Below are 20,558 nucleotides of genomic sequence, written 5' to 3'. Positions count from 1 at the left end.
TTTGTGGTCTAGGAGTAAATAATTACTCCAACTTGTTTCAGTTGCTTGCAACGAGATGGTAGTGGCTCAAAGGTCGGGGTGTCTCTCACTTATTGGTGTCTAATGTTTTCACTGACAAATAGATCAGTGAAGTTAAAGAGCATTCATAAATGTACCTACACATATGTAGTCAATTGATTTCAACAAAGATGCAAATGAAATCCGCTGGGAAAAGGATGGTCTTTACAAGGAATGGTGCTGAAATAATTTGATAGATGGCCACATGTGTTTAAAAAAAAAAACTTCAATCCATACCTTGTGTTCTATTTAGAAAAAGCATAAATCAAATGGATCACAAACCCAAATTTCAAACTTAAGACTATAAACAATTTAGGAGAAAACACAGAAGTGACCTTGGTTAGGTAGAGTTTTTAGATATGACATCAAAAGCATGATTTATAAAACTTAAAGACTGATAGATTTGACTTTATCGAAATTAAGAATTTCTTGTCTTCAAAAGAAACTGTTCAGAGAAGGAAAAGATAAGCCATAGACTGGGAGAAAATATTTGCAAACAACTTTTCCAGAATATACAAGGATCTCTCAGTAAAAAACAAAAAAACCTAATTTTTAAAATGAGCAAAAGGTTTGAACAGACACTTCACCAAGGAAGACAAATGGCAAATAAGCACATGGAAAGATGCTCAGCGTCATTAGTCATTAGAGAAAATGCAAATTAAAACTACAGTGAGATACCACGACACACCCATTTGAATGGCTCAGATTAAGAAGACTGACCCGACCAAGTGCTGGGCAGCTGGAGTGGAAATATAAAATGACACAACCACTTTGGAAAACAGTTTAGCTTTTCTTTTTTTTTTTCCTAAAGTTAAACATACACCTATCATATGACCCATTCATTCCACTCCTAGGTATTTTCCCAAGAGAAATGAAAGCGTATGTTCACAGCAGCTTTACTTGTAAAAGCCCCAAACTGGAAAGAACTCAAATATCTATCAACAGGTGAATGGAACAAGTTGTGGTATATCAATACAATATAATCATTCCCAGCAGTAAAAAGGAATGAACAATTGATAACAGCATGAAGTGGATGAATCTAAAATAATTATTTGGAGTGAAGGAAGCCTGACAAAAATGCATGCATACTGTATGATTCCATTTATGGAAAATTCTATAAAGTGCAAACTAATATATTGTGCAATCAGTGGTTACCTCAGGTTGGAGTGGAGAAGCAGAGTGAGAAATTGCAAAGTGGCAGGAGGAAACTTTGGGGGACGATGAATGTGTTCATTATCTTGATTGGTTTATGGTTTCACATAGTGTGTAGACAGACATATGTCAAAATTTACCAAATTAGGGACTTCCCTGGTGGCACAGTGGTTAAGAATCCTCCTGCCAATGCAGGGGGACACAGGTTCGATCCCTGGGCCGGGAAGATCCCACATGCTGAGGAGCCACTAAGCCCATGTGCCACAACTACTGAGCCTGTGCTCTAGAGCCCACGAGCCACAACTACTAAAGCAAGCGTGCCTAGAGCCCATGCTCCGCAACAAGAGAAGCCCGCGCACCGCAACGGAGAATAGCCCCTGCTTACCGCAACTGGAGAAAGCCCGAGTGCAGCAACGAAGACCCAACACAGCCAAAAATAAATAAATAAATAAATAAATAAATATTTAAAAATCACTTAAAAAATTTATCAAATTACACACTTGAAATACTGTATATCAATTGTACCTCAATAAAGCTGTTTAAACAATTTAAGTAACACCGAGAAAGATGAGTTTTAGGTGTCTGGCTTACGCAGTAACTGGTGAATGATGATATCTTAAGTGAGGAATCCTGGGGGAGGGGGAGGTTTGTGCTGGGAGGCAATCAAGAGTCTGCTGTAGGCGTGTGAACTCTGAGATGCCCATTAGCCATGCATACTAAACACCCACATGAAGATGTCGAGTAAAGGCTAGATATGCGTGCAGCTGACAGATTTTAGAGCTGGAGACATAAGTTTGGGAGTCTTCAGCATCCAGGTTCAATGTAGAGTCATAGGAATAAATGAGGCTCCCTAGGGGAAGAGTGTAGTCATGGAAAGGATGCGAGCCCGAGATCAAGTCCGGGACACATTTAAGGGTCTTGAGGAGGAGAAGCGGGAGCCAGCAAAGGAGTCTGAGAGCAAAGAGACCCCAGAGGTAGGAGGCAAACAAGGAGAGGGTAGTATTGGGGAAAGCACGGGAAGAAGAAGAGTTACCAGAAGTCTTCATCCTCCTCAAATGCCGCTGAGAGGTCAAGGCCCGGTAAGGATGGAGAAGGGACCGTCGGATTTGGGCACATGAGAGTCACTTATAGTTTTCCCAAAGTGATTTCAGCAGAAGGAAACCACTTAGACGAGCTTGAGGGGTGAGTGAGAGGTGAGGACGGTGGAGGCAGTCAGCTAGACCAGCGGTTCTCCAAGGGTGGCCCCCGGGTTAAGCAGCATTCGCATCACCTGGGACCGTGTTAGAAATGCAAATTCTCAGTCCCTGTGCCAGACCTACTGAATCCGAAACTCTAGGCTGGGACCCAGCAATGCGGATTGTAACAAGCCCTCTGTGAGTCAAATACACGTGAAAATTTTGAGAACCACTGGTATAGTCCACTCAAAAATTGGTGAGACAAAGTTTACGGTCTCTCTTTGTGGTGGGGGGGAGCGAGAGGGGAGGAGCTACTACAGGTGTTCTTGATTTGATAGGAATAATCCAATAAAGAAAGAGGACTCAGGCTGTGGGAGAGGATTTGAGCATAGGAGTGACGTCTTGGGAAGGTGAAAGGCGATGTGTTTACAGAGTCCAAGCGGAGTAGTTGATGTTTGATTCGAGCAGGGGTGCTTCTTCCATCGTAACAGAAGGGAAGACAGAATGAAGGTAAGAGGTGGGATAGGTGGTGGATTTTGTGGTGGGCGGTAAATTAAGGAGTTTCCTTAGGGAAGTAAAAGGTGAAATCAAGTGAGAGAATTATTGAAATATTGACTAAAGGAGAGAAGGGGGCTTCCCTGGTGGCGCAGTGGTTGAGAGTCTGCCTGCCGATGCAGGGGACATGGGTTCGTGCCCCGGTCCGGGAAGATCCCACATGCCGCGGAGCAGCTGGGCCCGTGAGCCATGGCCGCTGAGCCTGTGCGTCCGGAGCCTGCGCTCTGCAACGGGAGAGGCCACAACAGTGAGAGGCCCGTGTACCAGGGGGGAAAAAAAAAAAAAAAGGAGAGAAGGGACATCATAGTCATTTTAAGAGTGGGGAAACGAATTTACCAAGGAAATGTGATTGGATTGCTTATCAGAGCTGCAATCCCATTTGATATTTATGCCATTAAAGTTAGAGCAGTAAGAACAGTTGTGTTACTCTTTCCAACAGTCTTCAGCTGCTTTAGTACAGGCAGGCATAGATTATGCAGATGGTCGTGTTTTAACCAGCATTGGGGCTTAGCCAAATGAGCTGGGATTTGGCCAGGAGAAAAAGAAACAAAGAAGTTCAGATTCTTTGCAAGAGAGTAATGATAATGACGAACCATTAAATCCAAGTTTAATGAGGAAGGAACCAAGGTCGAAGCCATGGTGATAGAGAGTGAAAAAGTGGGAGTGTGTGCATTGGAGGTCCTCAGACGAAGAACTGATAGAGTGGGAATACTTGAGTATATGATTTGGAAGTTGTATTCGGAGAGACAAATGCTTGAGATCAAGATTTCAGAGGTGATACAGCTACCGGGGAGGACAAGCTGAGGAGTGATGCCTGAGGTGGTGGGGAAGAGATTTGTGACTGAGAAGCCTGGGCCTTTTGACTGAACCAGGGGCTTGATGGTTCACCCAGGTGGAAATTATATTTGACACGAAGTTCAGCGATGATTTTGGAGCCCAGAATGGCGGTGGGAAATCCATTGTTTGAAGACCATTAAGTTTCACTTGAGACCATTTTTGTGTCACCAAATCTATTATTCTTTTCCCTTTTCACCCTCATTCTCTCGGCCTTTGAATACTTTACTTTCCCTCATCCTTTCTTTTTTTCCAAAACAAATTTTAGAAAATTTGTTTTGCTCTCATTTTAAAAGTAACACTAGTTCACTACAGAAAATAGAGGCAAATAAAAGAGATAAAAAGGAAAAAAAAAAGAAAGGAAAACTCACTCATCCAACTATTGTTAGCATGTTGGTATACATCCTTCCAAACCCCTTTTATACACACACACCACCACCACCCTCCCCGACACATACACGGGATTTAAGCATTGGGATCACACCTTCCATATTCTTTGTAACTTACTCTTTTCAAACTGATTTTAAAAATAGGAAATTTGAAAAACACATCCAGAAATAGATGGTGTTAAGAGTTTGCTATATTTCCTCCTAGAGTTTTCTATGCCTATTTTCTACATAGTTGAGATTATATAATTGTAGTAACTGTAAAAAAAAAAAAAAATTTTTTTTTTTACAATAATTTATACTTTGTTTTCTTTTAAACGCCTTTCTATCCTTTTGCTTTTTCCTTTGCCTCGTGGAATCCTGCCAGGGTCATGCTTTGTATGTACTGAATAGTTCAGTGAAATCTGAGGATTAAGAACTTTAAAACTCACAGTTCCCTAAGGAATGGGTAGTAAGAAACAGTTTGAGAAACTTTAATTTCACACTCCCTCTCCTCTGCTTGATTAAAAAAACAACAAAAACAGACAAACAAAAAAACATAGCCCATGAGTCCATGAATACAGAGCTTTTATGTAACAGATATCTGTTAAATATGGCTGATATTAGACAGGTAGGCACTTAAGATTATCAGCTACCACACATCTCTACAAGGCACTCCACCGTTTTTAACACTCAGAAGAAACAGAAATACATTTCCTGGCTGGCTCTTGCCACTAGTGACTTTATTTCTTTAGGGACAGTTACTCTGACCACTAACCCTGATGCCCTTTCCCCCTAAATACCTGAGTATGTGAAGTATAAAGAGAAAAAAAATAAAAAATAAATGTGACTGAATCATTTGAACTGACGGCATTTTATAAATCCACAAAATACCATCACGAGGTAGGTATGACCACTACCTCTCAAAACTGACCTGATGCTCCGAGTCGTACAAAGAGGTCCACGTGGCCCCCTTCTTCTCCAGGGGCCACATAGCTTCCTAATTTCTCCCAGAAGTCTCTCACTTCAGGCCTCAGTAAATTTTTAATACCAATTTTATAGCCTGAGGGGGGAAAGATCAAAATGTCATATCTGCTCTAACACTGTTCACCACCATCTAGAAAATGAAACCAGAACTGTAGGAACGAAAGCCCATTACTTTAGAACACTTATTAATAAATTAAAAACAGTGAATATGTAATCTGTGATTTTTAAAGACTATTGTTTTTCTTCAAAAGCTATAGGAGGAAGATTTCCCCTTCATTTGTTCCTTTTTAAATTATTTTGTTTCTTTTCTAAGAGGGGAAATTTAAGGGCATTTGTACCTCCACCACTCAGAGAGAAATACTAACAAATTATTTTCCTCTAGCTTTTTTCCTTATACACACCCATGCACAGAGACATATATACTGCTTTTAAAAATAATAAAATCGAGATCATACAATTTTGTAATGGACTTCTTAAAAAGATTTTGGGGGCTTCCCTGGTGGCGCAGTGGTTGAGAGTCCGCCTGCCGATGCAGGGGACATGGGTTCGTGCCGCAGTCCGGGAAGATCCCACATGCCGCGGAGCGGCTGGGACCGTGAGCCATGTCCGCTGAGCCTGTGCGTCCGGAGCCTGTGCTCCGCAATGGGAGAGGCCACAACAGTGAGAGGCCCGCGTACCACAAAAAAAAAAAAAAGAAAAGATTTTGTTTTCCTCTTAATTATGAATTTTCAAATGATCAATGTTGATAAATATTTCCCATTTAAATAAATATTAAAACCACTGTTCTTTTAATTCAACAACCAAATAAACCTTTCATTGTGATATAGTTAATTCATTAGCAGCAGACAGGTTGGAAAGTCATTGAAGGCATTGATTTTTCCCAAAACTTCATGCCACTTTCTGGAGGTCACGGTTCAACTGAATAGAGAACCGCCACATGGTTACATTCTGGTTTTTACCTAAACCTCCATTACATTCATAGTCAAATAAGTAATTATGGCATAGTCTTATGTAAAGAAGACAAATAGGAGAATGGACTCATTTGATTCCAGTTTATTCACCCTAACTCTGTCACCAGTTATCCTCTGTGCCCAGCATTATGCATTTTTAAACATTAGAGAAACTATCTATGGCCCACATGGAGATCAAAGCTCTGATCTTGCTTTCACGTGGATCCATTAAGCTAGCTAGTTGTAAATGATCCAAGTCAATTCCTAGATGCCCAAAAAGAAAAGCGATTTCATACCTTGACAGCAACCGTTTGGTTACAAATAAGAAATTTTTGCAAAAATTTTCTAGGTAAGCCATTGAATGTAGTCTACTAATGCCATCCCTTACATATGTGCTTATGTGTGTATTAATGCATGTATATATACACATATACACATATACATACATATATAAATACATGCTTCCTATGTCTTCTTTGTGCTTCCTTTTTCTTATATTGAAATTTAAAATATATAACTTCATTATAGAAAGCATATTTTCATCTAATGGCACCCTCGTTAAATAGATCACAAAGTAGGATTTCTGACATTTTTCTTTTGAGAGATGGTAGTTACATGATATTATTAAGTTCCTTGGTCATTCCAAAGAAAATTTAAAATAATTTGAGTCACTTTGCTCTTTTACGGATTAAGTGCAACGAATTCGATTCAGTAAAAATGTATTGGACACCTACTAAATGCAAGGCAGTTTGGGTCTTTAATACTTTTTAAAAAATAATTTTGATTTATGGTTATTTTTATTGCTTCTGATTTTAAAAACTGTTTGGGTCTGTACATTTCCACCTAGATCAGACTGCTTTTCTTTTAGAAGATGAATCACTTTCGTACACATGGTGACCAAAAGATTGCCATACGTCCTCTAGGGGAGATGAAAAAAGACCCAATTCAAAAAAGGACCAGCCTCCTAACACACTCTGTACCTCATATGCAGGAATCCGAGATGATATTAATATGAAGTGTGGCTGGAGAGCATGTGAAGAGCTGCTGTCATTTTTATAAACTCCATGCCAATTTTTCTTTGATAATAAAGGGTAGGAATGGCATCCAAAAACATTGCTTCTGTAGGGAAAAAGGGAGAATAAGTGAAGTTTTGATTTTCTCTTAATTTGACTTTGACAAGTGAGCACCAGTATGTCCTCTGGACATCAGCTGTCCTGTACAAGGCAAGCAGCCTGAGTACCTCAGTCTCTCCCTGCGGTTTTCAGGGACAGCGGCAAATGGGGCTCCTGGGCGAGTGGGTCCAAAGCTGCCCTCTGGGCCTCTCCTCCTGCATTTGTGGGATGCCAGAAAGGGCTCTTGGAACTTACTTTTGTGGGGCACTTAAAACCAACGTAGTGACATACTTAAGGGCTCAAAATGACATTTGTAGAAGGAGCAGTCAAAAGATTTTATTTATTTATTTATTTGCAGTACGCGGGCCTCTCACTGCCGTGGCCTCTCCCGCTGCGCAGTACAGGCTCTGGACACGCAGGCTCAGCGGCCATGGCTCACGGGCCCAGCCGCTCCGCGGCATGTGGGATCTTCCCGGGCCGGGGCACGAACCCGCGTCCCCTGCATCGGCAGGCGGACTCTCAACCACTGCGCCACCAGGGAAGCCCCAAGAGATTTTAAATTTCCTTAATCACCTGGGCCTCATGATTTTCTGAGTAGTGTCCATTCTCTCCACAGTCACCCCTCCCCCATCACCATTCAGATAGGCTTACTCCTTACAAAAAAATTTCTGGAAAAATGTTACTTTTGCTCAATAACTTTATACAGAAAATACGGTACGTCCACAATATAGCCTCTTTGCGGGGTTAAGAATATTTAAAACGTAAATTTTGAATGTTATGTATCTCCCTCTTCAAGAAGCACGTTTAAGACCACTGTTCTTGAAGATTAAGGAACTATTTCTATTGCTATTTCATAGGATAAGAGCCATATAATTACACAAGATCCCTGCATGTTAGCTGAATTATTCTAGAATGAATTCTTGGTGTCAGGATGGTCCTCCACCTTCAGTAGATGGAGGTTTGCTTACCGCTTGGGCAAAGCTTCTAAAGATGCAAAAACAAGCTGTTTCTCCAAAGTGTCCTGTAATCCCACTCGATCCCTCACAGTTTGGGAGAGACGTGGTTGGCATTTGGATTCGAACAATCTAGAGCAGCATGTTCCATTCACCCAAGGGGGTCGAACTTTGAACAAATTCTCTGAAAAACAAACAGCAGCAGGCTCGGCTGTTTACTTCATGCTTCTCCCAGCCAAGTCTACACAGTTAATGGCATAAAAATAGAGCTGTTCCAAGGCAGTATTCCAGATGGCAGTAATTAGAGCCACTTTTTACACACTCTTTGGTTTTCTTATCCTCTCGGCTCTGTGGCTGCAAGTTACCAGTCACTTCAGGTCAAGAAACAAGCTCAGAGAATAAGCAACTCTTTTCTTGTAGAAACCAGTTCATCAGTTTGTAGGCTTTACCTCATTTTTGGCCTTCTTGGCTTCAAGTAATTTCCCATTTGTTACAATCTCGCAGAGGGTGAGTAAGTGAAAACAAAGATGGGAGAACTCTAATCAGGTTTGCTCATTACCTTTACACACCGTGTAAATCAGAAGGCTTAGCTCAGAGTGTCTCATCCTTACTCCCTTTCCACTTAAAAAAAAAAAAGTCGTTATTCCTGCTTCTGTTTCCATTTTCATTTTTCCTCCTTTTTCACCGATCCTAATTCTTCCGAATTGTCCTGATCCTATTTATTTGCTTTTGCCTGTATTCGTACTTCTCTCTCCTTATTTTTGGTCTCACAGAGGCACTGACATTTGACCTTACATATTTTATCAGAAATCTTTTTGTTTTTCTTAATTAATAGTGAAGAAAAAAAGAGTTTGTCCTGAGATACTTTAGAGAATGCCACTTACAGGCTGTTTCAGAAAGACCTTGCTATCTTCTGTGGGAATTTGTATGTTAATCCATTGGTTTCTACAATACTTGGTTAAGATATAAAGTTGTAAAATGCCACTCACTCTTACGTAGTGCAATTTTCTCCCAAATTATTTTCCTTAGGCACTTTTCTCTTTGCCTCTCCTGTAGTTGCTCATCTTCTGTTTTGGGTTCATTCAGGGTCCCATAAAGAGCTGCGGCTTCCCTAGGGGTTAGTCAATCTAGGTTGGACACACAGCAATGTAATGGTGCTTCCAAGCACCATACTCATTATCTGTTGGTGTATAGGGCAGAAACCATCCAAACTTCATGCACTTGGACATCCATAAGCAATCCTTCAGAAAAAGAAATGAGAAACATAAGTTATGAGGACCATTTCCCAGTAATAATCTTTTCCAGTACACAGATCATTTTTTCTTATTACATTGAGATTTCTAGTGCAGTTGACTTGCCATATAAAGTTGACTCTGAGAAATAAGAAGCGTACACCTTACTACACAGGAAAAATATTCTTTGATGAACATGTTTATTATATATGAATATATGTATTAGTCATCTTTGTACACTTATTCAATGCTCTCATAGCATTTGGTTACTTTAACCCCAGATTTTGAGAATTCTGCTTCTAGCAATTGTACAGTAGTTTGTCACAGACCAACCCTCCCACTGGGACCCATATGATATTGCCAATAGGCAACCAGTTTTGAGATACAAAAACTGCAAATTTCATGTAGTTTCATCTAATCAAATATCTAGACAAAATACTATAAAACAATGACTTGAGCTACCAATTCAATAAGGACTTGTGCAACCAAGACCTCAGAGAGGAGGGAAACCCAGAGAGGTAATATCCTGATTTGGCCTCACTTTTCACTTCAAGGCACTTGACAGTTCCAAACTCAGCCTTAAAACTAAGGCTGAGAAGCAGAGAAGGAAGTTAAGACTGAAAGACTTAGAAGCTGTTAAGAATTTTAGGCATTTTCGCAGGGAAGAGAGGAAACAAATTTAAATTCAGGGCCCACTAAGGGAAATAGCCCTGGTAATGACACTAGGCTTTTAGCTGAATCCTTTTCAGTAAGGATGACAAGGAATTAGACTGAAACTAGCTTTGAAATACTCTCTGATTGAATTTAAGTGAGCGATTCCTAGCCTAACCAAATGCCAGAAGCAAAAGCAAGATCTCTCTGGAGAAAGATAATATCATCCGGCGACTCAAATTATTGCATCGATTTTTTATATTCAATATTTGGTACTCAACCAAAACTATCAGGCACACAAAAAGACAAGAATTGTTTGTTTCTTCTTTTGTTTTTTAATAAATAGAGACCCTCAGAAGATCCAAAAGTTGTAATTATCAGACATGAACTTTAAAAAAGCCCTGTAATTACTATGCCTAAGAAATTAAATTGCTGGGTGGAAAATTTTGGCAAAGTAAGCAAATTGACACTCTAGAACTAAAAAATATAATAGCAAATTTAGAACTCAATGGACCAGTTTAAGAGCGAATTAGAATCCAGCTAAAGAGATAATTAGGAAACTGAAAGCTAGCCCAGAAGAAAAATCCAGACTGAAACACTGAAGGCCAAAATGATGGAAAAGGCACATTAGAGAATATGAAACTTACGGGACATGGTGAATCAATTAAATGTATTGAAACCCAGGGCTTCCCTGGTGGCGCAGTGGTTGAGAGTCCGCCTGCCGATGCAGGGGACATGGGTTCGTGCCCCGGTCCGGGAAGATCCCACATGCCACGGAGCGGCTGGGCCCGTGAGCCATGGCCACTGAGCCTGCGCATCTGGAGCCTGTGCTCCGCAACGGGAGAGGCCACAACAGTGAGAGGCCCGCGTACCGCAAAAAAACAAAAAACAAAAACAAATGTATTGAAACCCAGGAGAAAAAGAGAGAAAGTGGAGCAAAAGCAATATATGAAGAGATAGCATCTGAGAACTTTGCAAAACTGATAAAAGACATTAAAACCCCCAATTAAAAAATCAATGCAAAATACAAAACAGGATAAATACACACACACACACACACACACACACACACACACACACACCCCTCCAGGTACATTGTAACAAAACTGCAGAAAACAAAAGACAGAGAAAAAGATCTTAAAAGCAGCTAGAGAAAACAGAAATATTACCTTTAAAGGACCAAAAATAAAATCCCCTACTTCTCCAAAAAAATTATGAAAGCCAGAGAACAATGGAACATTTTCAAAGTTCTATAAAAAATGAACTGCCAACCTAGAGTTCAAATTCCCAGTGGAAATATCCTTCAAATTTGAAGGTGAAATAAAGACATTTTCAGACAAAAACTAAGAGACTCTGTCAGCAGCAACCTGCACTAAAAGAAATATTAAAGAGAATTCAGAAGAAAATTGATCCCAAAAGGAAAATCAGAGATGCAGGAAGGTATAAAGAACAACAGAAAAAGTGGTTACTTCCATGGTGGTGCAGTGCTTAAGAATCTGCCTGCCGATGCAGGGAACACGGGTTTGATCCTTGGTCTGGGAAGATCCCACATGCCACGGAGCACCTAAACCCATGCACCACAACTACTGAGCCTGTACTCTAGAGCCTGCGAGCCACAACTGAGCCTGCACGCCACAACTGCTGAAGCCCATGTGCCTGGAGCCTGTGTTCCATAACAAGAGAAGCCACCGCAATGAGAAGCCTGTGCACCACAACAAAGAGTAGCCCCTGCTCGCTGCAACTAGAGAGAAAGCCCACGTGCAGCAATGAAGACCCAATGCAGCCAAAAAATAAATAAGTAAATAAATAATAAAATTACTTTAAAAAAAATAAAGTATATTTTCTGACCACAATGCAACTTTGAAAAAAAAAATTTTTTGAAGTGGTTACTCATAAATAAATATTAACTATATAAAACAATAGTAGTAAAGCCTTGTGAGGTTAATATATATATTTTTTAATGTGTGTGTATTTTATATACGTATGTATGAGTAAAACTAAAATATTTGAAAACAAAAGCGTACAAACCGAGCAGGGAAGCAGACGGAGTTTAAGAGTTCTGTGCTCCTTGCATTACCTCAGAGGTGGCAAAATAACCCTGGATAAGTGGTGTAATCTCTATGGTAGCCATAAGAGAACTGCTAAAGTATCTACAATTAATCTAAAGAATATTTAAGCTAATCCTAAAAGAGACAAGGAGAAAAACAAAATATAAAATAATAAATAAAAATAGTAAAATGTTGGACTTAAGCCCAAATATATCAGTAGTTACATAAATGCGAACAGACTAAATTACCCCAGCTAAAAGTCAAAGATTGTCACCTGTTAAAAGAAAACCACCACCACCATATTCTGTTTACAAGACATGTTCCTTAAATATAAGGACACAGAAAGGTTGAAAGTAAAAAGAGAGGAAGCAATATACCATGGGAACACTAAGCTTGGATTCATAAATGCTCTAAATCCAGGGCTCACAGTTGCCTTTTGCATGTGGCCCCTCCATGGAGAGCCAGGTATTCTCCAAGATGAGAATCTCAACATAAGCCCATTCTGGAAAGTTTGTGTAAGTTAAAGGAGTAAATTATTGACTTGTATTTAAAGTATGTCTACCTTTACATTTCATTAAGTCTTTTAAAAGAAAGAGAGGAGACAAACGGGCCAAATGCAGAGATAATGGCAGAGGATGTAGATCTAGATTTATATTCTTCAACAGAGGTTAGCCAAAGAGGAGCAGTTAAAGTTGTGGTTGTATAGCAATTTTTGAGGTGGGTTATCACGAATAAAACAATCTCATGTAAAAACCAAAGTTTAAGTAATTTTTCACAAAAAAATGGACTTCTTAACCAAGATAATTAGTTTCTAAATAACTAAATTGAGTAAAGATTATTAAAATTACATGAATTATTAGAAGAGTGTATATCCCCCTGACTTATAAAATAAATTACTGTATTTAATTCATCCCCATTTTTTTCTCTTAAGGGTAAGTTAATTATGGTTCAGATATGCTCAGTTATTATCTTCAGGAAAGGGAGCTACCCCAATCACCTCATTACAGATGACAGCTGCATTTGGGCCCTATTACTAGGAAATGACAAGTGGTAAAGCTGTTCAGTTAAAAATTTCCAGGGCCAGCTGACTTGTGCCAGCTGCAGCACAAATCTTTTGGAAAGGAGAAGATACATAGAGAAATGAAGCGTGGTAGAGAAATCCACTTTGGCCACTTGCATCCTTTCTGAAAACCAGTCTTGGACAACCCTAAAAAGAAAAATGCAGAAATTTAGTTCAGATCACTAATATCTAAAATTGATTAAAATCCAGTATAAATATTGGTCACTGTTCTTTCTCTAGTGTTCTACCTATTAAAAAATTAAGTCCTAAATAACATAAGGCTAGATTTTTAAGTATCCACTTTCAATGATCCATTCTAAAGAGCAAGATGCATTACAAAACTATCTAAAATCCACAGGGGAAAAAAGTCGGAAATAAACATAGTTGTATGATATAAATCTGGATTTTTTCCTTTTTCTTTACCCAAATTCAATAAATCAGCAAGTCCTGTCGGCTCTATAGATATATATCCCCCAAATATGTCCCCCATCCCAGCCACTTCTCTCCACCTCCCAGCCTTCACTCTAGTCAGGGCACCTCCACCTCTCTCCTGGGCGGTTGCATCTACCTCCTGATTGCCTCCCTGCTTCCACTCCAGTCTTCCTAGAGCCCATTCTCCACACAGCAGCCCAAGTGGTTTATAAAAATGTAAATTAGATAATGTCACTCATGCAAGTAAAACCCTACAGTGACTTCCCAATGCAATTAGAATAAAAACCTATAGCTCCATCACACTTAGTAGTGAAATAGTAAACGCCTTCCTCGTAACAAAGCAAGGTTGACTACACTCTCTACTTTAACATGGAATAGAGGTTCTAGCCAGTTCAATAAGGAAAGAAAAAAATAATGAAAGGTATACGTATTGGAAAGGGAGCAGTAAACTGTCTCAATTCATGTACCATGTACGTGGAATCTATAAAACAACTATTTAAATTGTTGAACTTATTAATAAAACATTGTTGCTAATTTTCTTTATTTTTCAAATGTTTATAGAATCTATAGCAACATCCCCCTTTTCATTCCTGATATTACTAATTCACATTTTCTCTCTTTTATCCTTGGTTACTCTTCCTAGGAGTTCATTGATTTTACTACTACTTGTAACAAACCAGCTTTTGTTTTCATAGATTTTCTCTATTGTTTGTTCATTTTCTATTTTATTGATTTCCACTCTTATTTTCATTTCTCTCTTTCTATGTACTTGGGTGTAATTTGCTATATTTTTCCCCTAGTTTTTTTTTTTTAATTTAATTATTTTTGGCTGTGTTGGGTCTTTGTTACTGCACACAGGCTTTCTCTAGTTGCGGTGAGCATGGGCTACTCTTCGTTGTGGTGTGCGGGCTTGTGGTGGCTTCTTTTGTTGCGGAGCACAGGCCCTAGAGCACGCGGGCTTCAGTAGTTGCAGTGTGTGGGCTCAGTAGTTGCAGTGCACAGGCTTAGTTGCTCCTTCCCAGACCAGGGATCGAACCCGTGTCCCCTGCATTGGCAAGAGGATTCTTAACCACTGTGCCACAAGGGAAGTTCCTCCCCTAGTTTCTTTTTTTTTTTTTTTTTTTTGGCGGTACGTGGGCCTCTCACTGTTGTGGCAGTTTACCGTTTCGGAGCACAGGCTCCGGATGCGCAGGCTCAGCGGCCATGGCTCACGGGTCCAGCCGCTCCGCAGCATGTGGGATCTTCCCGGACCGGGGCACGAACCCGCGCCCCCTGCATTGGCAGGCGGCCTCTCAACCACTACGCCACCAGGGAAGCCCCTCCCCTAGTTTCTTAAGGGGGAAGTTGAGATCATTAATTTTAAAAGCTTTTTCTCATTAACATAAACATTTACATTATATTGTTTTCCCTCTAAGCTGTGCTGCAGACCACATGCTTAGCCATGTTGTATATTCATTGTCATTCAACTTGAAATATTTTCTAATTTCCCTTGTGATTTCTTCTTTGACCATAGGTTATTTATAAGTGCTGTTAGTTTCTAAATGTTTGGGGATTTTCTAGATGTTTTATTTTTATTAATCCCAAAATGTATTGCATTGTTGTTAAAGAATATACTTAATAAGATTTCAACCATTTTGAAATGTATTGAGTCTTAGTTTGTGGACCAGGAAATGAGGTATAAAGGTATAAATGTTACTTTGCTCATAAAAAGAACATATATTTGGAAATTGTTGTGTCTAGTTTCTATAAATGTTAGTTCAAGGTGGATAAGAAGATTGCTCAGTTCTTCTATATTCATACTGATTTTTTTCTTTAGCTCTATTCCATCAGTTTTTGTTTCATGTAATGTGAAACTCTGTTATTTGGTACATAAACATTTATAATTGTTATGACTTCTTGATGAATTGTTACTTTTCTTATTATAAAATGTCCATCTCTACCTATCTCTCTGGTAACACTCCTTGTCTTGAAGTCCATTTTGTCTGATATTAATATTGCCATCCTACTTTTATATGCTTACTATTTGCATGGTGTATCTTTTCCTATCCTTATACTTTACCAATCAGTGCCTTTATATTTAAAGTGTATCCCTCGGGGCTTCTCTGGTGGCACAGTGGTTGAGAGTCTGCCTGCTGATGCAGAGGACGCTGGTTCGTGCCCCGGTCCGGGAAGATCCCACATGCCGCGGAGCGGCTGGGCCCGTGAGCCATGGCCGCTGAGCCTGCGCGTCTGGAGCCTGTGCTCCGCAACGGGAGAGGCCACACAGTGAGAGGCCCGCGTACCGCAAAAAAATAAATTAATTAAAAAAATAAAGTATATCCCTCATAGTCAATATACAATGAAATTTTTTTTAGCTCATTTGACGACCATTGCCTTTATTTGAGGGTTTAGTCTGCTTGTATTTAATATAATTATTGTTATAGTTGAACCCAGGTCTCAATTTTGTTATTTGTTGTTTGGTTGTCCCATCTGTCTTATGAGCCTTTATTCCTCCTCTCCTGCCTTGGTTTGAGTTAATACATATTTTTGTATTTCATTTTAATTCCTTTATTAGCTTTTTAGGATATCTTTGCATTAGTTTTATAAGTTGTTGCTAGGAAGTATCATATGCATCTTTAATTTTTTGTAGTCTACTTAGAGGTAATATTCATATAAAATTAAAGACCAGTGCAACAATATAATTCTCACCATCGTTTGTGCTTTTGTTGTTATCTCTACTGCATCTACTTATGTTATAAACCCCACAATACATTGCTTTTGCTTCAAATAGTCATATGTCTCTAAAATAACTTCAAAATTTTATATCTTCTCACACATTTATCATTTCCTGTTCTCTTCATTCCTGTTTATAAATCCATGTTTCCATCTGGTATCAATTTCCTTAGCCTGAAGGGCTTCCTTTAGCATTTCTTTACTGCAGGTCTTCTGACAACAAATCTTGTTAGTTTCCTTTTATTTGAAAATGTCTTTATCTCACATTAATATTTGTAATACTATTATGACCCCATTAATTAATTCAAATAATTATCATCCTGTAGCCAATCTGGTTTCTGCTACATCCTATTTTTCTTCTTCCTCCCTCATGCCGCTATTATTTTAAAGCAAATCCAAGACATCATATAATTTCTTTTTTTTAATTATAATTTTTAAAAATTTATTTATTTACTTTTGGCTGCGTTGGGTCTTCGTTGCTGCACGCGGGCTTTCTCTAGTTGCGGCGAGCGGGGGCTACTCTTCATTGTGGTGTGTGGGCTTCTCATTGCCGTGGCTTCCCTTGTTGCAGAGCATGGGCTGTAGGTGAGAGGGCTTCAGTAGTTGTGGCGTGTGGGCTTAGTCGCTCCGCGGCATGTGGGATCTTCCTAGACCAGGGATGGAACTTATGTCCCCTGCACTGGCAGGTGGATTCTTAACCACTGCGCCACCAGGGAAGTCCCAAGACATCATATAATTTCATCCATAAATATTTCAGTGTGTATCGATAAATAATATGTTGTTTTTTGGTTTTGGGGGTTTTATTTGGCCGCACCTCGCAGCTTATGGGATCTTAGTTCCCCGACCAGGGATAACCCAGGTCCTTGGCAGTTAGAGCATGTAGCCCTAACCACTGCACCACCAGGGAATTCCCTATCACTAAATAATAATAATAATAAATTTTTAAACATATACTGCATATAATACTATCATCATACCTTAACATTCAACAATTTCTTAATGTGACATTCATAAAGAAAACTTTTTAAATATGACATCCATCAAGAAAGACTTGTAAGTGAGGATCCAGAAGAAGTAAACTTCTTACAAGCATGCCACCTAAGCACAGACAGATCTTGAATGAATACAAAATCCAAGCCCCTACTCAAGTGGCCATCTTGGAAGCTATATAGATCTTAGGCCAAAGAAACATTTCATGGCCCATGAAGGATGTACTGCTGGCTCTGCAGCTAACAACTACACACAAAAAAGGACACTGAATACCTGATTGTCCTCTGTATATAATTAGCAATAAACATCTGCTACAGCCCCAAGCCACCAGATAGCAATCCAGGTATGAGTAAATCTAGCTCTTCCCTGAAACTCCTGATTTCCTCCAAACTCAGCAGAATTACAGATATTTGTGGCCAATCTCACAGCTGATTGGAAACTTTGGTATAAGAACCTACCAGAACTCATTTACCTAAGGCCACTGGGAGTACAAGACTTCTTCTCACTACTAAGTGGCTACTGCTACCCAATTACTGGGTCCTAATGGACTCAGATTAACTCACTGAAAGAAAAGTTGTAACTCTGAACAGACTTCGTCCTGCAGCGGATCTTCTCTGACCTGAATTCCCATAGAGTGGGTCAAGCCTCAGAAAGTTTCAATGTGAAATGAAAATGACACCTCCAATTAGGTACAAACAAGACCTTAGTTACCCCCACCAACACATTGTTGAATATCCATTAGACCCAGAGACAGTCTTGACCATGAATTAACAAACTTTTGGCTTAACTGGAGCCTCACTTACAAGTCTTGGGAAAGGAAATGTTCTACCTTGCTGCACAACACCAATTCATACATGTAGAAGGAATTCAGAAATGAGAAAATCACCACTTGGTAGCTATCACAGTAATAAGTGCTTCAGGTAAGAATCATCAATGTATGCTAAAACTAGTAAGTAAAAGTCTGACGAGGAAAAAAATACTTGCATAGATTCAAATACTTTTTAATTAAGTTAAAAGTAATCACTCAAATACTTTTTAGTTACTTATTAATTAATAAATACTAAATACTTAATAATTAACCATCTTAGCCGATGGTAAAGTTAAGATTATAAACAGTAGGCCAAATTGACATGCTATTCCCCCAATATGATCCACTGAGAAGAGCATAGCATTAAGTCTGTGTTATTCCTGCCAAGAACGTATGACCTCAATGTCGTCTTGAGGAAATATCAGCCAACCACAAACCGAAGGTCATTAAACAAAGTAGCAGATCTATGCTCTTCAAAAGTGTCAAGTAAGAAGGTGAGGAGAAACTGAGCAATTGCTCCACATCGAAGGTGGATGTAGAGACATGAAAACTAAATACAACAGATGACCTTAGATTGGATTTTGGACTGAGAAGGAAAGGACACTGTTGGAACAATCAGGAATATTGAATGGAGTCTGTGCACTGGACAGTAGTGCTGAACCAATGCTGATTTCCCAACATTGCAGGATGCACTGTGAGTTTTCAGCAGAGCGTGCTTGTTTTTTAGGAATCATACTGAAATGCTTAGGGTTAGTGGGGCATTATGTTTACAACTCACTCTCAAATATTTGAAATAATAGGGTAAAAATGGTAAAACGTTAACAATCAAGGAATCCAGATGAAAAGTTTAGAGGAATTGTTTACACTATTTTTGTAAGTTAAACATTATTGTAAAAAGTGGGGTTTTTTGTTGTTTTCTTGTTTGTTTTTAAGAAGCAGCTACCTGCTTCAGTTCCAAGGTTTAATGATTGCCTGTTATTTTTGTGTGTTTCTACTCCCCTGACTTTAAGTCACTGCTTTTTCTTGGTCCTTGTCCATGCAGCTTTGTCATAACTGGAGACAAAACAGAGTGGCTTAAAATGAACCTGTTGGCAGGGCAGTCTGGAGGGAGGGTGGGAGTCGGGGTGCAAGCAGGAGGAAAAAGAACAGCGTTGTGTGTGTGCTGGCAGCACAGGGTACTCACAGGCAGAGGTGCCCCTTAGGGGTCTTCTCAGTATGGATAGACATTAACGTTCAAACTGAATGAGACTTGTGACCACACCAAGGACAGTTAATCCCAGTGGATTCGTGACCTTAACTCCTGCTTCATAGTCATTCCACTGGCCCTTGAGAGACAACTTGCTCTCATTTGGAACTCTAAGACAGATCAATAAAATAAAATGCAAAACAGAAACGTTTTCAGCCTCCTTTTCAGAGACGGGTCTCAGTATCTTCAGAGTCTTTGTGCCCATCCTCACAGCATCTACTGTTCCGTCCCAGCCAAGCAAAAGAGAATTGAGCCTGAATTGCTTTTTAAAGTAAATCTTAATCATACATATTTTATATTTGTTCCTAGTCTGTGCTGCTGCAAGGACACATTCGAGTATAATGAATTTTAAGCAAGAAGGAAAGAAAATGCTTCAGTCACATTAAAAAAAAAAAAATCAGTACATGAGGAGCAGAGAACTAGGGTGGTTTGCGGTAATGACATTGTGGCTCATTGCATTTTAGTTAACGTCGCAAAGTAAGAAATCCGTGAAGAGAAATACCAGCATGTGAGGAGACAATGAAGAAAATGTGCTTCGCTCGTTTGTTGTGACAAAGATAGCTTCATTGGAATAATTCATGATAGTGCCTCGCAGCGCCACGCACAATGTGTGCTTTGCAAAACTAATAAGCTTAGCGATATGGGACTTGAATCTAATTCTCTGCTCTGAAGTTTGTGATAAGAAATAGAAGGACGCTGCCCGAATTGTGATGAAATGGCTGAGGAGCAGATGGGGGAGGTGACCTGGAGAGGGCCGAGTGCCTTTGGCAGAGGTCCCTGCACTCTAGTGGCCCAGGCGGCACCTCCTCGTCTTGTCTGGTGGCTTGACACACGCTCCGTGGCGTGGTAAGGGTCTGTGTTGGGTGGATTTCCACATGGAGGCCAGTGTCACACAGTATAACGACCAGGTCTGGGGTGGACAGAAAATGCAGAACCGTGCGCTGAGCTCTCCAGTGAGTGAGAGCAAAGCTGGTGTGGGTACAGCAATAAGGAGGGTGACTGAAGGGTTTTTTATTTTAAGCTTTAAAAATAATTTGTATATTCTGATTTGTAAATAGTTAAATGGGTACATAAAAGCATAAAAAGTTAGGTTATACTTAGTTGGTACAATTATGGGTGATTGGTAGTTTCCTCTTTTTGCTTATTTAAACTTTCCAGTGTGTCTCCAAAGGCCTGATTTTACCACTGAATGGTAAAAAATGTCTTGTCTATTTCCTACACATCTTTCAGAATCCAGCC

The 20,558-nt window shown here is 39.6% G+C and overlaps 1 protein-coding gene across 1 annotated transcript in view; it reads right to left on the bottom strand.

Annotated features, from left to right (window-relative positions):
• The window catches only part of ECT2L (epithelial cell transforming 2 like), a 72,512-nt gene that overhangs the window by 28,045 nt on the left and 23,909 nt on the right, over positions 1-20,558 (bottom strand). The window contains 9 exon segments of the mRNA XM_079939614.1: positions 5,073-5,201; positions 7,049-7,194; positions 8,156-8,324; positions 9,130-9,262; positions 9,266-9,285; positions 9,288-9,381; positions 13,077-13,166; positions 13,169-13,226; positions 13,228-13,278. Coding sequence (XP_079795740.1) covers positions 5,073-5,201; positions 7,049-7,194; positions 8,156-8,324; positions 9,130-9,262; positions 9,266-9,285; positions 9,288-9,381; positions 13,077-13,166; positions 13,169-13,226; positions 13,228-13,278 — 890 coding nt within the window.

The sequence above is a fragment of the Stenella coeruleoalba genome, assembly GCF_951394435.1.
Source record: "Stenella coeruleoalba genome assembly, chromosome: 12".
In the NCBI taxonomy this organism is placed as follows: domain Eukaryota; kingdom Metazoa; phylum Chordata; class Mammalia; order Artiodactyla; family Delphinidae; genus Stenella; species Stenella coeruleoalba.
This window is presented reverse-complemented; position numbering and strand designations above follow the sequence as displayed.